General features: G+C 31.3%; 1 protein-coding gene across 1 annotated transcript; it reads left to right on the forward strand.

The window, feature by feature from the left end:
• Nucleotides 1–5,849: 5,849 nt before the first annotated feature.
• On the forward strand, nt 5,850–8,786 carry TUBB3 (beta-tubulin). Its single transcript, NM_001252709.2, has 3 exons — nt 5,850–5,960; nt 6,192–6,861; nt 7,626–8,786. Exons 2-3 carry the CDS (start codon nt 6,198–6,200, stop codon nt 8,309–8,311), a joined length of 1,350 nt encoding a protein of 449 aa, NP_001239638.1. The 5' UTR covers nt 5,850–5,960; nt 6,192–6,197; the 3' UTR covers nt 8,312–8,786.
• Nucleotides 8,787–18,722: the final 9,936 nt, after the last annotated feature.

The following is an 18,722-nucleotide window of genomic DNA, read 5'->3' on the forward strand; positions in this document are numbered from 1 at the left end:
ATCATAACTTTAATTAACGAAATACACACTATATAAGTTCTTGATCAAGTCCAATATCCACATATTTTTTAGTAACACATTGTCTTATATATACACAAAATTCAAAATAGCTCCAATATACTATAAGTGATTTTTTAACCTTGTAAAAAATATATTGCTTATTTCTTGAGGGAGAAACTAACATTTAGGTTGTGTTCAATTTGAGTGACGAAAATAAAACACTACAGATGGAATCAAGGCATGCGCGTTTGGTGAAGATTATTACGTGCAGAGATAACTTTGTCCCAGATTTTAAGGTATGCATGTGACCACAACAAGATGAGGCTTAATGACTTTTTTTTTTTATCTTTGTTCTTTACATTTTAAGGTATGCATGTGATCATAAGCATACTTATACTGAGGGCATAATAGTATTTTTACCTATTTATTCAATCATCTCTTCTCATTTCTACTAATTTCTCAATTATTTCACTTAAAAACAAATAATACAACACATCATTTATTTCTATTTTATTTCTGTTTTTTAAAATTATCTCTCTTGTATTTTTATTTATTCTATTTCTATCTTTAAAACCAAATACATTCTCGATAAGAATAGTGAGATAGTTATGAATTAAGTTAAGAGATAAAAGAAAGTCTTAATAAATATGTAAATCAAACGAATATATTGCCATCCTACAAAATATATTGTTGGTATGGAGTATGGCTTTTTTTTTTTATCAATATTATATACGCTTTTATTATATATAGCGATATACCGTGAACTAATTAAAAATTATAAAAAAATATGAATTTTAAAATAGTTAGTATAAAATTTAATGAATTTATCCCATATCATAATTTATTATTTAAGAATCTTTATAAAAATTAAAAGTCTTTTAGCAACATCTTTTTAACATTTAGTACTAAAGAGCAAGTACGAAAAATAATAAATTAACGATGTATAAATATAATATATATATCGTTCAAGTAGTATTAATCTCTGAGACTGGATTTTGTTTCTTTCTTAATTCGGTTCTCAAGCTTAATCTAATTATATAAGGATGAGAGGTTTAACAATTGTGGGCATGCAGAGGGATCCTAGTAGACGCCACAATCATGTTAGTGCCTTTCCATGATGTGAATAATCACCAGCCAACATGCGAGTTAACTATCCCAAACATCCAAAGGAACAAATAAAGCACACTTGAATGAACTAGACATTAAGGATCTTCATATCGATCTCTAGACACTCTTTGTGACCAAAGCATTTTGGCACCCACCAGGGGCACGCTGAAACTATTCTCGATGCATTTGTTTTCCTATTGAATTAACGAGTTTTAGAAGTTGGTGATGACTCGAACGATGCTACAAGTTTTAAGAGTGTAAACTTATTTGTGCAACTTTTAGATGAAATAACCGAGTTAAAGGAACCATAATTAGGAGATGTAGCACCATAACAACGATATGAAAAAGAGGATTGTAGAGGTGAAGTTCTGAAGCGAGGAGGTAAACGAAATATCGAACTTCAAAGCCAAATAAGGGGCATGGAGCAAAGTAGGGAGGATGGTGAAGATCTTATAGGGGAGTTTCGAAGAGTATTTAACTATTTTTTTTAGGCAATCCAACACAAGGTGAGATTGAATAATTTTTGGGTCCTAAATCCATGTATCATGTGGATGGTGTAAATATAGTGTCTTAATTTAAAAGTAGATCTTGGAACCATTGGGAAATGCTTGCGAATCTAGTGGCTCAATGAAATAGAGCTTCTTGTGTAATGGGAATGAGAGGATGGTGGTATGAGAAGATTTGGGAAGAAGAATTATTGTATTGAGTACTGACATTAAGTGTCTTTTCCATGAATTATGAGAGAAACCATCACATTAACCATAATGGAGTAAATACGAGAGATGAATGACAGTAAAATAAGAGTTTAAAGTTTATGTACGGTTATAATTTAATGATTATGTAAATTTATTTTATATTGTATAATTTTTTTCTCATAAAATAAAAAGTTGTTTAAGAAATAAATAAAGCATGGCCTTTGGGTCTCTACTACTAGGCAAGAGAAATTTACAATTGATGAATTCAAATATTAGATTTATAGGGGGCTTGGTAAGATCTCCCCCATGATGCTTAGAAATAAGGGGGTATCATGTAGTTGTTCTTTTATTACCACCTAGTACGTGCATGTGAAAGCAAGGAACAATCAAATTTTGGTTAGGGTCACACAAATCCATAACAACACTATAATAGTACTTCCCCCCCCCCCCCCCCCCCCAAAGTTTAATCTTTATTATTCCTCTTTCTTTTTCTCCAAAGTTCAGATTTTCGAGTTTCAGTCATGTAATGGCTATATGCCAAACAATTGACTTAAGGTTCTTCTAGCAATCATGGTTTTTGAAGAATTAAATACCATAATGGAAGACCAGAGGTAATACATACTTTTTTAAAATGTATTTATTCTATATCAACTATTGATAATAAGTTGTGTACATATATATAAATATAGGGCAACAAATAGTATAAAAATAAAATAAAAAAAAACTTTATGATAATTCTTTTGTTTTTTTATCTTATTATAAGTGTGAAATATTTATTAATTTTATTGATGATTAATTTTTATTAAAAAATTTAATTAACTATTAATATTATATTATTGTTTTTACAATATTCAAATTTAAAATCTTATTCAAGAGACTCAAATCGAATTGCACCCAAACTTACATAATATAGGTAGTTGTTTTGGTTTAATCTCACAAATTAAGAGAATGCACAGGTGAAATTACTTTTTTTTTTTTGCTATATATAATTGAGGAAATTACTTTATTTGATGAATCTTCATTGTTTTAATTTACAGAGTGAATGAATTAAATCTGTTTGACCTCAAGTTTGTGGTCACCACTACATCCAGAGGTATTAATTGTTAGTTTTATAGTTGGTTTAAGCCTTACGATTTTATTCTTTAAAGGTGTATCAAAGGGTTTAGGAACAACCGTTTTACCTTAATTAATCCCCCTTTCCTCTTTTGTTAATAACTATCATAAATTTGTTATGTGGAAGTTATTGGTCCATAATATGACCGATTGAAGCCTTTTAAACCGTTTGTAAGGTATGATGATGGGGTGATGACCCTTCGGGACATGAGGATCTAGTTTCAGTGAGTCGTCCGTTAATTATAAGTGTTGGTCCAATTATTTGGACATAGTTTTAGAAAAAAGAATAAAAAATCAAATCCATAATGTTTCTACCGGACAAAGAAAGAAGAATATTCGTACATCCATGTTACTTTGGTGTTGGTTCTAATTTCAAACCCCAGCCAGCTGGCTGCAGATATCCTCACCTTCCAATTTGATATACTCCATAGATACTTGCCATAAAATATAGTAATGAAGACAACATTTTAACTTAATTATGACATTATTCACGTTTATGGTCAAATCTACATCTAATTGTAATCATTTTTGTTTTCGAATGACGACAAGGACTTGCAAGAACACACACATACATATATTATAACCCCTTACCACGAGATAGAAAATGAAAGTAAAAGGACATGCATTATAGTTTTCGGCCATCATATGATTGAACATTAGACCTAAAAATCCATTTTGGCTATCTCCAATTTTTATTATGGAAACATTTGCTTCGCCAACTGAAAGATCATTCCATAATTAATGAGCATGATCAAGAACAAACATTAGCAGCTGGATTTGCAAGCTTTGTTAGGTACCACCTTAAAAAATAAAATAAAATATATAAAAACAAAAAATTAGGAGACAGATAGATGTAACTGTTACTGTTTAATAAAGAAAAGCTACGCTGCAACTGCCGCCTTATGTAGCTGATGCAGGTGATGGCGATGGTTGTCTAATGGTTTTTGGTTCATTTCTCATTTTGTATACAAAGACAGGCTACTTACTTAATTCCATGTTATCTAATTTTTGAACATTTCTTTCTTTTTCTTAATATAAATACAATATTTTCGTTATCTTTGTAATTATTGCGATCGATCCCCATCTAAAAACTACTAATTAAACATGATGAATTAATTTCACTATAATTGTTTGCTAGTATTATTTCACTAGTGAGTGACCGAGTGAGAAGGTACATTTGGTGCATGATATATATTTTAGGATTGTATTCCTGCCTCAAATAATTAATACAATTTAAATTTAAATATTTAAATTTGTGACCGTATATATATATACACACGCGTTACTTGTTTGGTCTGCTGCTTACCAACAAGTCTACAACCCCCCTTGAGGTTGAGATTGGTAGAAATTTTAAATAATCTCTTCTTTTAAAAGAATTTCTTATGTATTTTCAGTATAAATAAAGTTTCCAAGTATTAAAATTAATAGCAGAAATGTATGTGAATATTACATGTATTAAAAAATCCAGAATATGATTAAATATATTATTTAGGTCACTTGTCCTTAATCACTACAATCTATCCTTATCATTAATTATAATTTGGTTTGTTATGCTATTCATTTATTTTAATTTTCCTAACTCAAAAGAAGGGCTTGACTCTAAAAAAGGCAACGCTTGAACTATCACTACAAGTGAACTTAAATAGCAATTTGCTCGAAGTGGATTAATCCAGCAACTCAAAACAGCAGAATTAATGTTATATAAGGATATATGGACAACCTCTACATTCCATTGATTTTTCCCAAAGCACCATAGAAATGACTAAGATTGGAATCCAATTTTATACTAAATCACACGAAACTTGCAATTAATTAACATCACTGTAAATTTGAAAAGGGAGTCTACGTACCCCTAGTAATATGTATTCCTTCATTTAACAAATTACAGTGCACCAAATTAATCACATTGCTGCATCAAAAATGAAATTTCAATGCATACGATCATGTTTATACTGAAAAGTTGACAAGGGAGTCTACCCCTAGTAATATGTTTATATTTCAAAATCAACTTTTTTTTTTATCAGTATTCAAAATCAACTTTTTTAACAACTAAAAATAATTTTGAGAGAAATGGTTTATTTTTGAGTTTTAAAGTGTTTAAAATTAATTAAGGTGATATCCATAATTTTTTTTAAAAAATATTCTCATATTTATACTCTAAATGATATATTTAATTTATCATTCAAATTAATAAAATTAATTCATTTAAATTTACTTTTGAAATATTATTTTTAAAGTTTTGTGTAACTAACCTAAAGTAAAAATGAGGTTAAATAATTTATAAATACAATAAAATTACACCCATTTTTTAATAGATTTTTTCGTGTATAAAATTCTATATAATTTTATTAGATTATTTAAGATAAAATTATTTAACACCATTTTTACTTGGTATCAGTTACATCATCCCATAATATAAACTAATTTTTAGTTACTTTCAGAAAATAATTATATCAAAATTTGAACACGCTGTCGCTGGCTTTAATTTGTTTTATTTACGATGTTAGTGAAAATAAATTATAATTTATAAAATTAAAACAAGTGAAAATATAATGTTTTTCTTTTTTATGTAAAATTTTTTTAGATAAGTTTTACGGGAAATATAAAAAAGAAAATTTGGAGAAAGAAGTCAGATTAGTCACGTCAGTGATTCGTCGACGCCGACAAAGACTTCAGAGCACAGGACACAGGTAGTTACGACGTCCTAACATTCATTCCCCTTCCATGCTCCTTCCCTGCAATTCAATAAGGACCATTCTGTCATTTACACCAAGGGCATATCCGTCACAACACCACATCATACAAAAAACGAAAATTTAAATTACAACTAATCTCCATCTCCACCGTTGAAAATTTCCATCCAACGGCCCAGCGTCTTCTCAGCGCAAAGCGAGGGAACAAACGTGAACCGTCGATGCTCCCACATCCCTACTCACTCTCACTATAAAAACTCCCTCACTCACTCTTCTTCCAAAAACTATCTCTCTCTCTGTTTATCTCCGCACTCCGTCTTCATCAATCAGCATCACCACCGCTCCAACACAGGTACTTACTCTTTCGCTTCTTCTCAAATTCTCTCTCTCTAGATCTAGAATTAGAGGTTAATTAGTAAGTTAATTATGGTAGTAATTAGCAAGGTTTTGAATATCTGTCACGGTTGCGTTGCTATTGTTGATATCGAGGACAGTTAAAAAATCTTGATGTTGCGGCTGAAATCACGGTCCCTTGGTAATTAGTAAGTAATTAAGTAACGAGTGAGTGGTTTTTGAAATGCAGGGGAAAATGAGGGAGATCCTTCACGTTCAGGGAGGGCAATGCGGGAACCAGATCGGTTCGAAGTTCTGGGAAGTGGTGTGCGACGAGCACGGCATAGATCCGACGGGGAAGTACGTCGGAAACTCAGATCTACAACTCGAGCGCGTGAACGTGTACTACAACGAAGCTTCCTGCGGGCGGTTTGTCCCACGCGCAGTGCTGATGGACCTGGAGCCCGGAACCATGGACAGCGTGCGGACTGGGCCGTACGGGCAGATATTCCGGCCCGACAACTTCGTGTTCGGGCAGTCCGGCGCGGGCAACAACTGGGCCAAGGGGCACTACACGGAGGGCGCCGAGCTCATCGACTCCGTCCTTGACGTCGTGCGCAAGGAGGCCGAGAACTGCGACTGCCTCCAGGGGTTCCAGGTCTGCCACTCGCTCGGCGGAGGAACCGGCTCCGGGATGGGGACGCTTTTGATTTCCAAGATCAGAGAGGAGTACCCTGACAGAATGATGCTCACCTTCTCCGTTTTTCCTTCCCCCAAGGTCTCTGATACTGTGGTTGAGCCTTATAACGCTACTCTTTCTGTTCATCAGTTGGTGGAGAATGCTGATGAGTGTATGGTGCTTGATAATGAGGCGCTCTACGATATCTGCTTCAGGACTCTCAAGTTGACCACTCCTAGCTGTAAGTTCATCAGAAACCCTAATTTCTGATCCGAATGTTAGAGTGTGTGTGTGTTTAGTTATAATAATTTATTTTTGAAGTAACTAGTGTTTAGTTTCGTCATGCGAAACCGTAGTTTCTGATCTGATTGTTATTGAGTCTCGATGTGGTCGAGGACCTGCGGTTTCTAAAATTGGTTTAGAATAAAAATGATTTTAGTTCAAATTAATTTTAAAGTAACTAGTGTTTAGTTTCATCATGTGAAAGTGTTGAGTTTGTGCGTGGTTGAGGTTTCTAAAATTGATATATTTTGAATAAAAATGATTTTAGTTCAAATTAATCTTGAAGTAGGTGTGTTAAGTTTACATCATGAATTGATTTTGACTGTAGTCAAAACTTGATTTTATATGCTTGGTTATTGCTTGCTAAATTGTTTATCTCAATTTTGGTATAAATATAATCACTTTACTTCAAATCAATTTAACCATAATTAATTTTTGGAAATCAATTTTGTAATCATTCATCCATACACAATACATGCAATTTATGTTTTTAGATGTTTTTATTCTATAAACGAGTTATTAGTGTAAATTATTTTATTCATTGCAAACATTACTTATCTTATAATTATTTTAATTCAAAATCAATTCTAAATCAAATCCTTAATGTAAAATTAGTCATGTTAACATGTACTTAAAATTGTGTTATAGTAGGTAGTGCTTCAAAGTGATTCTGATGCCAAACATGGCGAGATGATGTGTGAATTGTGATTGTTTGTGTTGCAGTTGGTGACTTGAACCACTTGATCTCTGCGACCATGAGTGGTGTTACATGCTGTCTTCGATTCCCTGGTCAACTCAACTCTGATCTGAGGAAATTGGCCGTGAATCTCATTCCCTTCCCTCGTCTGCACTTCTTCATGGTTGGATTTGCGCCTCTCACCTCTCGCGGCTCTCAGCAATACCGCGCATTGACAGTGCCAGAGCTGACACAGCAAATGTGGGATGCCAAGAACATGATGTGTGCTGCAGATCCAAGGCACGGGCGTTACCTCACGGCATCAGCCATGTTCCGTGGCAAGATGAGCACCAAGGAGGTGGACGAGCAGATGATAAACGTGCAGAACAAGAACTCTTCATATTTTGTCGAGTGGATTCCCAACAATGTCAAGTCGAGCGTGTGTGACATTGCTCCTAGAGGGCTCTCCATGGCGTCCACATTCATTGGAAACTCGACCTCGATTCAGGAGATGTTCAGGAGGGTGAGTGAGCAGTTCACGGCCATGTTTAGGAGGAAGGCTTTCTTGCATTGGTACACCGGGGAAGGCATGGACGAGATGGAGTTCACAGAGGCAGAGAGCAACATGAACGACCTTGTTTCAGAGTACCAGCAGTACCAGGATGCCACTGCCGAGGATGATGGGGAGTATGAGGACGAGGAGGACGATGATGTTGAAGCAGACCACATGTGAAGAGACTGAATGTGAAAGATGCCTGTGTCTTACTTATGCTATGTGATGCGTAAGTGTGTTTGCTCTGCTCTCCAACGTGAAGAAGATTGTAATTACTAATAGTGTATGTACGGTTTGCGGGATAAAACTTTGATGAGCTTGGTGTGGAGAATGGAAAAAATAGGGGGTTAGTGGGAGTGGAGTTTGGGAACAATGTTATGCGGCACCTATCTGTTTGTTCTTATATTGGCTTGCTTTTATGTTGTTATATTGAGTCATGTTTCCGTAATATTTGTTGTTCTTATGCATGACTTTTGTCTACGTTGGATTCTTGGAATGTCTTTGGAGAAAGCCTTGCCTCATGTTTTTGTCTATACTGTGTTGAGGTCAAGGTGTGATTTAGGATACTGATCGAATCTAGTTATCCTTTGAGAAAGTGGAAGATTAACCCCTTGCTCTACATATATGCATAACAGAGCAACAAAGATTCCAATCAGTACATTCTAAATGCGATTATAAAGCAAAAGGAAACTGCTACCCCGTGAGGGAAAGTTCTATACGGCATCTAACACCTGTCAAAATTGCAGGACAGATCTTAATTTGTATGGGACTGTTGCTTCTTGCACTCCCTCTATTGCTTCCTGCACTTTTCTTTGCATTATGGAAATGGGAAGTGCATTGCGAAATGTGGTGGATCTTCGGGTTGACAAAAGGGCAAATGCACACTGGAAAAAATGTTGCGCATTTGACTGCAACAAATTTTATAGACTTACAAAACTTCACATTTGTAAGTTAAGATGCTTCAAAAATACTGGATTGATCTCAATTTCATGAATAATGCTACTATTTTTTTTTTACTCACATCTCGTTTAGAAAGTCCAATATAGTCACGACTTTATTCTTAAAAAAAGAAGAAAAAGAACACGTGACTTTAAAGCACTTGCTGAACTGGTAAAGGAGCCACCTCCTTGAAGAGTTGCTCATGGTGATGCTTATAGTAATAAACACCTCCATTGAGGAATAGTTGTTCAGCTGAAACATAAAGATAATCGATAATAATTGGTATGAAAGTTTAAACCTACATGGATAAATGTCAACTCAATGGAAATAAAGTGAAGATTTTATACTCTAAAAATTATTAGTTCATCACACTCTAGAGAAAAATGGTCGTGTCCCCATTCTTTTTCTGATCAAATCATGGAATCATACTATTTTTTTTATCAACCAACTAAAATTTTCAGAGAAATTTTATATGGACAGAAAGCAACATCAAATAAATGTAATATCTTCGACAAAGTTTGAGAATGCTAATCAATATGGATATACTTTCAAATCATTAATAATGCTAAAAAAAAACATATTAAACAAAAAATAAGCCATACATTGAATCTTTGAATCCACCAGCACCAACTCTTCCATGAAAAATGATATTTTTTTGGCTTGACAAATCAACACCGACCATAGTCGAATAATCCTCACACAAATATTCCAACTATAAATACAGTGTTAAAATTTTTGAAGCATCATTATGTCAAGAGATTGAGTGCAAATTTGGGTTTCGAAAGCTTCTACACTTCTGATTAGTTTGTTCAAGAAATACAAATATACATTCAAAGAGATTTGTTGACAACTTCTTTTAGACACTCGATAAAAAAATACATATTGAGAAAATATAAAAAAATGTATGAAGTATTTAACTTGTATAGATTTGGTAACAAATCATATCTCTTATGTTTCGAAATACATTTCAAGTAGTTTCTAATTTTTTTTTTTAGTTGTAAAACTTATTTGATTGTTCGGTAAGTAAATTTTTTTGTAGTTTTTAATATTTTTTGAAATGTTACTTGAAATAATATTTTTTAAAATTCTACCTTTTAGCTTCTAGGTTTATATATATATATATATATATATATATATATATATATATATATATATATATATATATATATATCTTTAATGTATTTATCAAATTTTCTTACTTATCATTTTTCAACAAATCGAGCTTTTATTGTTTTTTTCATTCATATGTTTGTCATTTCCTTGTTTCCTCCAACCCGCAGATTCTCTCATTTTGTTTCACAACATGCACACTAACCTTTTTTTCTTCGGGTAATGGTATTTTTAATTTTTTTTCACTTCTCATATAATGCTTTGATAGATTCTCTTTACAATATTTTGATTGTAAATTTTTCTAGTATGAATAAGTAAAACAATAAAAAAATAAACATATGGTTGATTATTTTATTTTTTATATTATATTTTGAATATTTTTATATTACATTCTTAATTTAATGATTATAGTATTTATTTTATTAATTTAGCATTATAAATTAAGACATTGATAATGATAGATGATAGTTTTTTTGTTATTATATTTTATATTTTTTATGTTACAATATTTATTTTAACCATTGTAACACTTATAATATTTATTTTATTATTTCAACATTATATTTTGTTTATTATTTTTTGAATAATTTTATATTAGATGTTTTATTTGAACTATTATACTAATTAACATAATAAAAATATAATGTTTACTTACGTGTATTTTTTATATTATTTTAAATTTAATTAAAAATATTTTAAGAATTAGTATAAGATTAATAGTAGAATATTTAACATGAAAAAATAAAATATAAAATAATAGAATATAAATATGTCTATTTTTATCGTTTTATAATTTTTAATTACTTTACCAATTAATTTTATTGAACACTTATCATAGTAACTTTTTAACTAATTTTACCCCACATTAGCCTACGTATATAGATTTAATCCCCAAATATATTTTGGTAACAGAAACTATATTATTAAAAATACATGAGTGATCAAACCACTGATTCAGCCGATAGTCCTTTTTTCCCCTCTTTTAAAAATACAGATTTTTAGTCGAAAGATCGACCAAGAAAATTGGCCCTTTGGGTTGTATGGTGCTTTTGCTTTGGTCCAAAAGTAGTAGAGCTTGTCACATCTTATAGGACAAATTGGGCCATAATGTCTACAAGATGGATTACCAATATTGTCATATTAATTTTGCCATATGGACAAAAAAAAAAACTTGATATGTGCCATTTTTATTTTTATGTAGTTGCTGACTCCAAAATATGAAAACTGCATATACACTACATAAAAATATGAAAACTGCATATTAATTGAAACACTATATTTTTAGACGAAGAGAATGATTTAGTTAATCGGTATGTACAAAAATACACAGCCTTTTATTGCCCTGTCATTAACCAACTACCATTATGCCAATATATTGGTGGCTACCATCCATCCATCGTGACTAGTTTTGTCATATATTTTAGTCACTTTCTTTCATAATCAGTCTCTTCTACCATTGTCGGAATTAGAGCTCACTATAGAGGTTCGGGTTCACATGCAATTCCGTTAACTCGTTGAATGAAAAAAAATGGTTTAGAAACTAAGTAGTACTCTAATATGTTGGTTCATTTAAACAAAAATAAAAAGTTTGTTTAATTTGGTTCAGTTTACTAATACTAGTCCACATATTAAGTGGGCTGAATGAAAATCACACGAAAAAGACCTGTTTAATTTTGCGTGTAAGTTTAATTTTGTTCATTTAATGCGTATTATTATTATAGACTGCACTAAGTTGACTTGTAACAAAAACAAATTAATTGTAATAACAAAAAAAACATTAACTAAGTTGACTGTATATCCACTTATAGCTAAAACGCTGATCATCAAAATTTGACCATTATACGTTAAAACAATTTTTAAGCTTGAAAATTCTTATTTAACATGACCACTACAAAATATATTTTTTTGCTGATTAAAAAAGATTATAAAACATTTTTAATACAAGCATCTAATAATTGAAAATTATCCTACTAAAAAAATTGAGAAATTATCTTATCATCACATCATATATATTAATAGATGAGATGATATGAAATTATAAAATTGATTTGGTGGTCGAAGGGAGGAGGCTCCAAAAAAAAAAGAAATCACAAGTTTAAATATCTCTAATTAACCATTAATATTTATCGAAAAAAAAATGTCATGACATGATAAAATCATAGCTTCTTATTAAATATGTGTATAAAATTAGTTTATTTTTATTTTCTTTTTTAAAGTTTCTATGTAAAAATAAAAAAAATGCAATCAAGTTTCTTGTTCCGAATAAAATAATTGTGAGTTTTTTTTTATCTTTTTCATTTATACTTCACAATAACTGTGAATGTATAAGTTAATTAAAAATTGAATAGAAAGTAAGAATATAATTTTAAAAAATAATTAATATTTTATCTTAAACTTTTAAAACAACAAATAAAAAAAATAAAAATCTTTCAAAAATCCCACAATAATACGTATAAATTAACTTATTTAACATTACAATAGCATAAGAGAGGGAAGAATTAAATCAATTAATGCATGCTTCCACAAACTACTTTACTCATCTAACTTTAAACTTGAAAGTGGGGCAACATGAGACAAAAGTAAGCAAGAATATCTAAGATAAAGTTACTCTTAATAGTTAGTGGCTGATGATTCTCTAATGTATATATGTTCTCTCTTTGAGTATTCCAAATTTATTCTTTGGAAAATAATACCACTGTCAGGTTTGATATATGATTCTAAAACTATTATTTCAGAATAATATTATTTTTAAAATATTTTTATTTTTTTCTTTTTTATTCTCTTGATGAGAAGTAGAATATTATACTTTCTATGGCATATAATAAAATTCATCTTATATAACTTAATAATTAATTTCCGTTTTCAATTTTATTTTTCCATCACAATATTTCTCTTATTATTTAAATTTCAAAACTATTCTTAAAAAAATAATGTTTAAATATACAATTTAGTTCCCATATATAGTTTCTTTTAATTTTGATTTTAATCCGTATATTTTAAAATTTTGGTTCCGAATATCTTTAATTTCAAATTTTCAATTTCTTCATAAAAATAATCCTGGCCATATTCAGCCTCATCAATAATGGCGTTACATTTAAGTTAGCTAGTGCATACGTGATGACTTAGTTAAATTAAGGTTATACAAGATTTTGATACTCTTTTCCTTGGCAATCATAGTGCAGTGGTTATTAACTCTGAATTCTTTTTCAAGACGAGAGTAAATATGTAAAAATATATCTAAAATTAATTCTAAACTCATAATCAATTCATTAAAATCAAATCAAACTAAACACACACTTAATATCCCATCCAGCCAGCTATGCATAAAGAAATAACCCAAAATACGCCAATGAGTCCTAGTAGATGGCAGAGAAAATTTGATGACTAGCATTAGTTTTTAGGTTTCTTGTTATTTTAGAACTTTGAGATTGTGGCCCTTCAATTAATGTTTCTACAAAGGCTTTGATATAGTAGTTGCACCACATCCTGTCCAGCTTTGCATATGCATAATCAATATGAACGTACCCATCTTGACATAACAATTGTACATGGCAAATTTTGCAAAAACAATAGCATAAAAAATCATTCTGAATTAATTTCTATAATTTCATCAATGAGATTTCTGTATATCATATTTGTAGTAATATATCTTTGCTTTCATTTTTTTTTTGATGGGGCAGATAAAATGGTATCTTAATTAATGAGAATCACAGTTAATTAAAATGGTATGTTAACTATTATTCTTGATATGTATACTATAAAAGACAAATAAAACAATGAAAGGAGTAACTTTGTAAAACTTTATCCAAAGGCAATAATATTGTTTTGTCAAAAAGGTTGGGGTCCCAGCCAAGATGATCTAAATAAAAAGTAAAGTACTGTGGCTTAATTTGGTGAGATGGCTTCTTTTTCCTCTCATGTCTGTGAGTAGGGCGTGAAGCTAGGCATTGGAATCTTCTCTTAATATATTTAGTCCATGCTTTGGGATAAAAATAGACAAAAGAAATTTACACTATAAAATTCATAAAATACCATTATTTTTTTCGTTCACTCATAAAATGCCATCATACCATGTGAAGATAAAATTTCTAGAAGAAGTGTATAGAATGTTTTAACAAAAACACTTTATTTGGTTTGGAAAATAGAATAGGAATATATATATATATATATATATATATATATATATATATATATATATATATATATATTTGTATATGTATATGTATATATAAGAAAATGATGCGCAAACAAATATTTGCTTAATTGGTTAGGATAAGAGAAATTTATAAAAAAAGAATGATAAATTATTTGTTTGCTTGTTTAGTTTGATAGAAAATAAAAAGAAAAAAAACTTTGTTTCTTCTAAAATAGACACTTATACCTCTATTATAAGTAAAGACTAATTAGTGTCTTAGAGAAATAATTAATAAGTAACAAATTTTATGAAAACTTTTAATGTTTAATATTACCATTATATTTCCATCAATATATTTATTTATTTATGTTTTTAAAACATTCAACATAGTACCCTAAAAGTAATAATAAATTTTAGTTTATATTTGAGTACTGTTTAGAGATAAGTAAATTAATGAATCAGTAAAAGTGTCTATCTCATTACCCTTTCTTTTCGAAATTGAAAAAACTTTAAAATGGTGGGACGCAGATTTATGTTTCCTTCTCCCCGATTTCTCTTTGAACTAAATAAGAAAAAAAATCTTATGTTTTTTCTTCCAATTTCATTGTTTTTTTTTTTTAAATAATGCAAGTCCCACATCGACTAAACGTAATCTCACATTAGAATATATAAGTGACGGATAACCCTCACTCCTTGAGCAAGTTTTTGAGGTTGAATTATATCTCTCACATTATTCATTCTAAGATGGTATCAGAGCCAGTTTTAGTTCTTAATTTTAGTTATTAGTTATATGGTATGTTAGTTTGTATTAATTTTGTATATATGGTACATTATTTGTATAATATATTTTATTATTCAAAGAGTCTTATATTTTGTTATTTATTCAAAATTTAATTATATGGTATATATATATTTAATTTAATTTTTGTAAATGTACTTAATTTTTTTATGTACAAATAATGTATATATTTTTTGTCAATTTATTGTATTATATTTTATTTTGTAGTATCAATGGCATCTTCCTCATCATGTTCATCAAATATACAAATTAAGTCTGGTCCAATTGATGGCGACGTTTTATGGATACAAGCTAAGCATGTTTCAGAACATATTTGGAATGGGGAAGAAGACAGAAAATTACACATCAGACGAGATGTCCCCATGTATCAAGATCAAGAAGAAATACCAGAACAAATTATTCCTCTACTTCGGTAATCTAGTTTTTACTGGATTATGAAGATGAGATATTTAAAAATAAATGCGGCATTAATTAGTGCCTTGATTGAAAGACGGAGGCCCGAAACACATACGTTTCTCATGAGATGCGGAGTGTGTACGATTACTCTTCAAGATGTCTCTGTTTTATTAGGTCTCTGTGTGGATGAATCATCATTAATTGGTCCAACAAGTCTTGATTGGATTGATTTATGTGAAGAATTGTTAGGAGTCAGACCACAAGAAGGTAAACTTCAAGGTAGTGTGGTTAAATTAAGTTGGTTCGCTCACCATTTTTCACAATTAAATAACAATGACGGTAACGTGCAATAACTAGAAAGGTTTACCCGTGCATGGATCCTTAGATTCATAGGAGGTGTCCTATTTATTGACAAAAGCAGTAGCAAAGTTTCCCTAAGGTACCTGCAATTTTTACATGACTTTAGAGAGTGCAGCACATATGCATGGAGACCTGCCATGCTTGCTTATTTATATAGAGAGATGTGCAGCGCCACCTATTACAAAACTAAATCAATCGGAGGTATGTGCATCTTAATCCAAATGTGGGCATGAGAACGATGCACAACTTTGGCTCCAAAGAGTACTCCTCCCGTAATAGAAAATAAATCACTCGGACACAGGTTAGTCATTTAAAAAATTAGATTTCATTTGAAAATAATGGTTAATGTAACGTATCGACAATGATGATTTCATAATTTTTTGTAGGTGGCTGCGACGTGGAAATCAACATATTGACAATGATGATTTGATAATTTTTCGTTGCAATGTGGCACATCCTCACGTCATCACGGGCATCATGATGAATGATTTTCATGTCTTTAAATATGTTGTTATATGTTTCTCATTTGAATTTGACACTTAATTTATCGTATGCAGTTTATGAAGGATACAGTTTATGTCGCGCATCAAACTATAATAATAAATAATGTTAAAAAAAAAACTAAAGTACACAAACCAAAATAACTAATGTTACTAACTAACGATTTCATTGAAGACCACAAACTAAATACATTCAACATAACTTCAACCAATACAAATCATTCGTCTAACATACATAAATCAATTAAATGAACAACTCCCACAGTCAGATTGCATTGGACATCAACGCCTGTTGTGCCCTTCTGCTCCACATCTACTACATTTTTGTCGGTGCTCAGATGGTTCGAGCCAATCCATCTCATTCTTTATCCTTGTTGATTTTGGCCGACCTTTCGCACGAATTGTAGTTGGGTCAGGGATAAGTGTCCATGCATCATCAGAAGGAGGAATTGCCGCTTCATTCCCAAGAGGCCACCATTGTGCGGAGTAAGCTTTTAAGATGTGCTCATTTGTGTAAACAACATCTATATATTGGTAGTATTCAAGCTCACGTAACCACAAGCCGCAATAATGTGTGAACATGGATAGTGAAGCGCAGAATACTTTCCGCATTGACAATAATGACCATTCAAGTTAACCGCCCATTTTTGTCTGCCACGTTGCGTTATAGGATTGAAGGTCTCCTCTACTTCAAATCTTATCGACTGGATATCATAGACACGAACGAAGTACGAACAAGCTTGCTCTTGATTTTTTCTAAGTTCTTTAACAAACTTAGAACAATATACTTGTCTTTCATTTAATTATCTTTGGGCTTGGTGACCACGATCAACAAAACACTTTCGACACCTACTATATGTTGATTTGACCAACGCTATTATGGGTATGTTGCGACAATCCTTCAAAACCTTATTTATACATTCTGAGAGGTTAGTTGTCATGTGGCCATATCGACGTCCTTCTTTATCATAAGCCATGACCCATTTTTCCTTTGAAATGCGATCAATCCATGTTGTTATGGCTGGACTCAGTTGACGAAATCTTTCTAAATTTTGATCAAAAATATGCTTGCAAGGAGTGTAGCCTGCATGAAATTAGTTAGCAAGAACAATTTTAAGTATATATAAAACTTAAAATTAATGTGACCATGATAAATTAAATCTTACCCGATTTCTTCAATATTTCTTTTTGTTTGGCATTGTTGAATTTGCAATTGAAATTGCTTGCTATGTGTCAGACGCAGTAAACATGATAACCGTGGGGAGGTTGCCAACCAAGTGCTTCGTTAGCTACAACAGACTTGATACTCGTGTGATGATCAGATATGAGACAAATACAATTTTTATCTATGACGTGTTCACGCAAGTGTGCCAAAAACCATGACCACGCTGTTAACGTTTCACCTTCGACCACTGCGAATGCTAGAGGAAGGACACCACCATTTCCATCTTGTGATGTGACCATTAAGAGGGTCCCACGGTATTTTCCGTATAAATGTGTGCCGTCAACTTGTACGATTGACTTACAATACTTGAAAGCCTCTTTACATTGACCAAAAGTCCAAAACACTCTATGAAACTGACGGTGTTCGCGACTAACCGTATTCCCAACAATAAAATCGTCATGTAGTATTTGAAAATAGGATCCAGGAGAATGATTTTGCATGTGTGTTAGCCACAACGAAAGTTTCGCATATGACTCTTCCCAATCGCCATATTCAATTGCAATGACTTTTTGTTTCGCCATCCAAGCTTTTTTGTACGACACCTTATAGGAAAATTATCTTTTCTTGAATCAAAGAAACTTTTATTAATGGATCTTCTCTGATCATGCCTGTTAATAAAATAAAAAAAATCAAATAACCAAATTTAAATAACAAATAACGAAAAAAGAGCATAATATGAAGGCGAAAAACGTACCTATTACACAAGTGACAATTAAATCTGAATCAAGCTTCTCGTGATCTGTTGTCATAGTCATATTCAGACATGTGTGTGGTCCACCCCATTGTGTGACTTTCCATGAATAAGTTTTTTTAGATAAAATTGCCCTCATATCAAAAAGGCAAGGACACTCTTCTTTTTTATTCGGGCAACAAACGTACTTGTTTGATTTGTTTTCAATAACTTTAAAACTTTGATGCACCTTCATAACATATTGTTTCAGTGCATTTTTGACCGCATCTTTACTATCAAAATCCATGTCAACATATAATTGTTACCCAACATTAAAACTCGATGACATCTCCAACCCGCAAATGTCCTCCTGATCAGGATGACTTCAGTTGATATTGTTATAATGAAAAACATCATTCCAAAAGGGATTTTGAATTTGTTCTACACCTAATAGTTA

The sequence above is a fragment of the Glycine max genome, chromosome 3 (genome assembly GCF_000004515.6).
Source record: "Glycine max cultivar Williams 82 chromosome 3, Glycine_max_v4.0, whole genome shotgun sequence".
Taxonomy (NCBI): domain Eukaryota; kingdom Viridiplantae; phylum Streptophyta; class Magnoliopsida; order Fabales; family Fabaceae; genus Glycine; species Glycine max.